Here is a 5,709-nt window from a genome sequence, read left to right on the forward strand (position 1 = left end):
TCGCTATGCAGTTCAGGCTGGCCTTGAGCTCACTTTGTAGCCCAGGCTGGTCTTGAATTTGCAACGATCCTCCTGCCTCAGCCTCCCGAGTGCTGGGAATACAGGCGTGCACCACCATGCCCGGATCTCTTGAGGAGATCTAAAAATGGAGTCTCTGCAAAAACTTTTTCATGGAAGCAGTTTCCTTAAAGGAAAAAGATACTTAGATTTTTAAAAGGTAGGTGCCTCTTGAGGCACTTTATCTTAGGCAGCTCATGCTCTGTTTGTGTATACTGTATAGGATGGAAACTGAAAAACTGGGAGAAGTTGGGGGCAAGAGGTGGGTCAGGGGCTGCCCAAGTCCATGGGAAATAAGCAGAGAAAGACTGGCAATTGTGGGATGTCCTGGAAGAGACGATAAGATGTGGGGCAGAGAACTTTCATGCATTTTGTAAGAAATCACTAGGAGCGTGGTTTCTCTGTTCCCGTGTCCCCCACAGACGCCCTTTGGGATAAGGTATGTGTATAATGGACGATGTCTTACACAAACTCTGACTTCTGAGTAGACGCTTGCTCACTGCTTCCGGCTTCAGCTGAGGGGCAGGGAAACTGCTTCCTCTTTGTGCTAGGGCCAAGCAGATGTCAAGCTTTACCCAGCAAGACAAGATTCCCAGGTTGTTATTTAGCTCTCAATTGGCTTACTGTCCTGGGCCTTGTTCTGACCTACTCTCATGCTGTTATAGTTAATTCCCAGATTATCTTTCCTTTTTTTTTTTCTTTTTGGTACCTGGGCTTGAACTCAGGACCTTTCACTTGGCAGACAGGCAATTGCGCCGCTGAGCTATATCCCCAGCCCCCAGACTGTCTTTCCTAAGAGACTGAGAATGAATGATGCAGGAGGAAGTATGTTTCTGAGGGGCAGGAGAAAGGGTTGAAATATAGTGTGATTTATCTGTACAGACTTGTTCAGACCCCAAATCCAAGCCGCCTTTCTTACTGGAAAAGTCCATGGAATCATCCATCAAGTACATCAACAAGAAATTTCCCAACATCGATGTCCGAAACAGCACGGTGAGAACTCAGTCCCTCTTTCCTCTTATCTCTGAGATACCGCTCTGCTTGGACGGCTCACCTCCTCAGCTCTAACTGCTGCTCTTCTCTCTCGGCAGGAGCCGGAGTAGCCTTCTTTCAGTTTTCCTAGGCTCACTCACAGGGTTGCAGGTTGGAATGGAGATTTAAGTCTCGAGAATTCTGAGATAAGATGGGAGTTTCTCCGGGTGAGCTAGAGGAAAGAATTGCCCCTTTCTCCTTTGCAGGATTCGTGAGAGCACTGTGCTGGTAGAGGAAGATCGCTTACCAACCCCGCAGCACGAAAATATTTTATTGTTGTTCCTTTTTCCTACTGTTTCCTCGCTACTTGTCTTAGAATGATGCGTCTCCTGGGATATCCCTTACTTCTCCCTCATTAAATGTTAGCCCTAGATGTCTTACCTATCTTACCAGTAGCACCCTCTCATTCTGCTTCTTTTTACTTTTATATAAATAGTAAGTCTCTTCAGCTGAAAGGGACCTTGAAATTTCCTGTCATTTAGCCCTCTGTCTCGGCAGAATCCCCTGCAGCCATACTGCCTACACAGAGGCTCCCTCAATTTAAAGAGAATGTTGGAAAGGTTGTAGCTCCTCTGTCAGTTCCTGTCAGTTCTCTAAGGATGTTTAGGTATTACTCTTGTTCTCGGGTTACTTTGATTAACGGTCTTTTTAGCATTTTGTGTTGTTTTGTTTTTCTCTCAGCAACACTTAGGACCTGTACACCGAGAGAAAGCTGAGATACTCCGATTCCTCACTAACTACTACCAGTCATTTGTGGACGTCATGGAATTTCGGGTGAGCTGTCTCCAGCCCAAGTTCCCAACATAGTGTGGTCTTCCAGAGGTGATTCTTTCTTTAGGAGACGTTCATTTATATGAACATCTTAATGCAGATTCTTGAAAACACAAGAGAGGTTTACCCAGTGGAAAGAGATCTAAGGTGTAATGAAAGTGTATGGTAGAATAGTATATGATGCATCATAATTTTAATTTTGGTGCTGTAGATTGAGCCCAGGACCTCACACGTGCTAGGATCTACCACTGAGCTACGCCCCAGCCCATTTTATTTTATTTTGAGATAAACTCTGATTAAGTTGTTCAGCTTGTTCAACTTGCAGTCCTCCTGCCTCAGTCTCTCAAGGAGTTGGAATTATAGGAATGTGCCAGTGTGCCTGGCTCATATTTTGATTTTTTTCTTTTTTTTAAAATCAGTACATTTTAGCTATACATAATAATAACATTCGTCATAGAGAATTTATACCTGTATGTGGTATATCTTGCTTTGTTTTTTCCCATCCTCCTCCCCTCCCTTCAACCACTCCTTCCCTTTTCTTTCTTGTTGGTTTTTTTGGGACAGTGTCTCGTTATGCAGTTCAGGCTGACCTTGAACTCACTATGTAGCTCAGGTTGCCCTTGAACTCATGTGATCTTCCTGCCTCAGCCTCCTGAGTGCTGGGATTACAGGAGTGAGCCACCATACCTGGATTCCCCCTCTTTAGTTACAAAAGCTTTGTTTTCTTTCTTTTCTTTTCTTTTCTTTTCTTTCTTTCTTTCTTTTTTTTTTTTTTTTTAGGAAATTAACAATAGCTGTTATGTTCCATATTGTTATCTTCAAAATAGTTGCTCAGATTTTATTTTCATTTTTTTCCTTGTATTCTCTTTATTTTCTTGTTCCTTCCTTCCCTTCCCCCTCCCCGGTCTCTGTTTCCTGTCTCATTAGAACATTTTTCTTCCCCATTTTCCAATGTCTATTATACATTTTTGTCCTTATTTACACTTTCAGTTTCTCAGAGAAACAAGAAAATAAGGTGGTATTTAAGCATGTATATCCAATTCATTTCACTTGAGAGTATGATCTTAAGGTTTAAGATTTAGCTAGAACATTTATTTACTTATTTATTTTTGAGACAGGGTCTCACTATGCAGTTCAGGCTGGCCTTGAACTCACTTTGTAGCCCAGGCTGGCCTCGAACTTGTGGTGATCCTCCTGCCTCAGCCTCCCGAGTGCTGGGATTACAGGTGTGCGCCACCATGCCCAGCTCATATATTTATTTGCTGTTTCTACATTTTCATTTGAGAAGTGTCTATTCATGTCAGATGCCCATTTTTGGATTGGGTTTTTAAATTTGGGGGGGTCTAATTTCTAGGAAAATGAATGCACTCAAGTGAAATAAATTGGACACACATATGTAAATAGCACATTGTTTCTCTGGTGTGAGAAACTGAAAGTGTAAATAAGGACTTTAATATATGGTAAATATTGTGAAATGGGAAGAAAATGTTGAAATGGGGAGGGGAACAAGGGAGAGGGGAAGGGGAAACGAAAGAAAGGGAAAGTAAAAAAAAATGAGAAAAGAAGGAAGACATGCAAACAAAGCTTTTGTAAATGGGAAGGGGAAGAGGTTAAGGGAGGAGCGGCGAATAGGAAAAAAACCCAAGTTAAATCATGTACAGGTACAAATTCTCCATGATGAATGTGATCATTATGTATACTAAAATGTACCAATAAAATCTGATTAAAAAATTAGTTGGGGGGGGAGTCTGGGTTTTTGAGTTCTTTATATATTCCAGATAGTAGTCCTTTGTCTGAGGAACAGCTGACAAAAATTTTTTCCCATACTGGTTGTCTCTCCCCTCTGTTGTTGCTGTCTCTTGCTGGGCAAAAAGCTTTTCAGTAAGATGAGATCCATGTTGCTGCTTTTTGTAGTATTTCCTATGTGATCAGGGTTTTGTTCATAAAGTCTTTGCCTTCACAGTGTCTTCAAGGGTTCTACCTATTCTATCTTCCAGCAAATTTAGTGTTTCTGTGTTAATATTTAGATCTTTGATCCGTTTTGATTTCAGTTTAGTGCATGATGAAAGATGTGGGTCTAGATTTAATCTTTGGCGTGTGCAGAGCCAGTTTTCCCAGCACCATTTATTAAAGACGCTGTCTTTCTTCGAGTGAAGGTGTTTGGATAAGGTGGCTAAGTATGTCTGCAGTGGTTTGTGTATCTTGTATTTTTCCATTGATCCCAGGGTCTGTTTTTTGGCGGTTACCATTCTGTTTTTATCACAGTAGGTTTGTAGTATAATTTCCTTTTTTTTTTTTCCGGTACCGGGAATCGAACTCATGACCTTGCGCTTGCCAGGCAGGCGCTGTGGAGCTGAGCTAAATCCCCAGCCCCTGTAGTATAATTTCAAGTCAGGGGTTGTAATGTCCCCTGCCTTGCCTTTGTTGCCCAGAATGGCCTTTCTATTCTAGCTCTCTTCTGGTTCCAAATGAATTTTAGGATGTTTTCTCTAATTCTATGGGATATGCTACTGGAATTTTGATTGGGATTGCATTAAATCTGTATAGCAATTTTGGGAGTATGGCCATTTTTACTATATTGGTTCTTCCTTCCCAAGAACAAGGGATATCTTCCTGTTTTCTGATATCCTCTTCAATCTTCTTTTTCAGAGTACCGTAATTTTCAGAGTAGAGGTCTTTTACTTCCTTTGTCAGATTGATTCCTAGATATTTCATTTTTTGGAAGGTATTTTGAAAGTTATTGTTTCCCTAATTTCCCTCAGTGAGTTTGTTATTTGTGTACAGGAAGCCTATTTTTTTGTTTGTTTGTTTGTTTGTTTTGGTTTTTTGCCGGTACCAGCATTCAAACTCACAATCTTGCTCTTGCCAAGCAGGCACTGTGCCACTGAGCTAAATCCCCAGCCCCAATCTATTGATTTTTTAGTGTTGACTTTGTATCCAGCTATGCCACTAAATTTAGTTATTAAATCTAGAAGTATTTTGGTGGAGTTTTGGGGGTCTTCTATATAGAGTATTATGTCACCCACAAATAATGATAATGTAGCTTCTTCCTTTCCTATCCTTAATCCTTTTATTACTCTCTCTTGTCTAATTGCTCTGGCTAATGTTTCTAGAATTATATTGAATAGGCGTGGTGACAGTGGACATCCTTGTCTTGTTCCTGATTTTAGAGTAAAAGTGTTCAATTTTTGTCCATTTAGTATGATGTTGGCTGTTGGTTTGTCATAGATAGTTTTGCTAAATGCTTTTTCTGCATCTACTGAGATGTTTGTATGGTTTTTGTCCTTGGCTATGTTAGTATAGTGCATTATATTTAATGTTTTGTGTATGCTGAATCATTCCTGCATCTCTGGGATGAATCCTCTTGGTCATGGTGTATAATCTGCTTGATGATTTGGTACATTCTATTTGCCAGTATCTTATTGAGGATTTTTTTGTTTATGTTTATTAGGGAGATTGGCCTGTAGTTTTCATTTTGGTTGGGTCCTTCTCTAGTTTTGGTATCAGAGTAATGCTTGCTTTCAGAATGAATGTGGGAGTATTGATTCCCTTGCAATTTCATTAAAGAGTTTGAGAGGTAGTGGCATTAGGTCTTCTCTAAATTTCTCATAGAATTTAGCAATAAATTCATCAGGGCCTGGGTTTCTTTGTTGATAGGGTTTTAATTACATCTTCAATTTCATTAATTGGTTTTGGTTTATTTAGAATTTTTTTTTTTTTTTCTTTTTGAGACAGGGTCTTGCTATGCAGTTCAGGCTAGCCTAGAGCTCACTTTGTACCCCAGGGTTGTCTTGAATTTGCGATGATCCTCCTGCCTCAACCTCCTGAGTGCTGGGATTACACGTGTGC

General features: G+C 40.5%; 1 protein-coding gene across 1 annotated transcript in view; it reads left to right on the plus strand.

Moving 5' to 3' along the window:
* Nckap1l (NCK-associated protein 1-like) overlaps positions 1-5,709 on the plus strand; it is a 51,793-nt gene that overhangs the window by 670 nt on the left and 45,414 nt on the right. Inside the window, exons 2-3 of the mRNA XM_005397228.2 lie at positions 940-1,050; positions 1,771-1,863. Of these exons, the coding sequence (XP_005397285.2) occupies positions 940-1,050; positions 1,771-1,863 (204 nt within the window). The remainder of the gene's footprint in view (positions 1-939; positions 1,051-1,770; positions 1,864-5,709) is intronic.

The sequence above is a fragment of the Chinchilla lanigera genome, unplaced genomic scaffold (genome assembly GCF_000276665.1).
Source record: "Chinchilla lanigera isolate Chin_1 unplaced genomic scaffold, ChiLan1.0 scaffold00057, whole genome shotgun sequence".
In the NCBI taxonomy this organism is placed as follows: domain Eukaryota; kingdom Metazoa; phylum Chordata; class Mammalia; order Rodentia; family Chinchillidae; genus Chinchilla; species Chinchilla lanigera.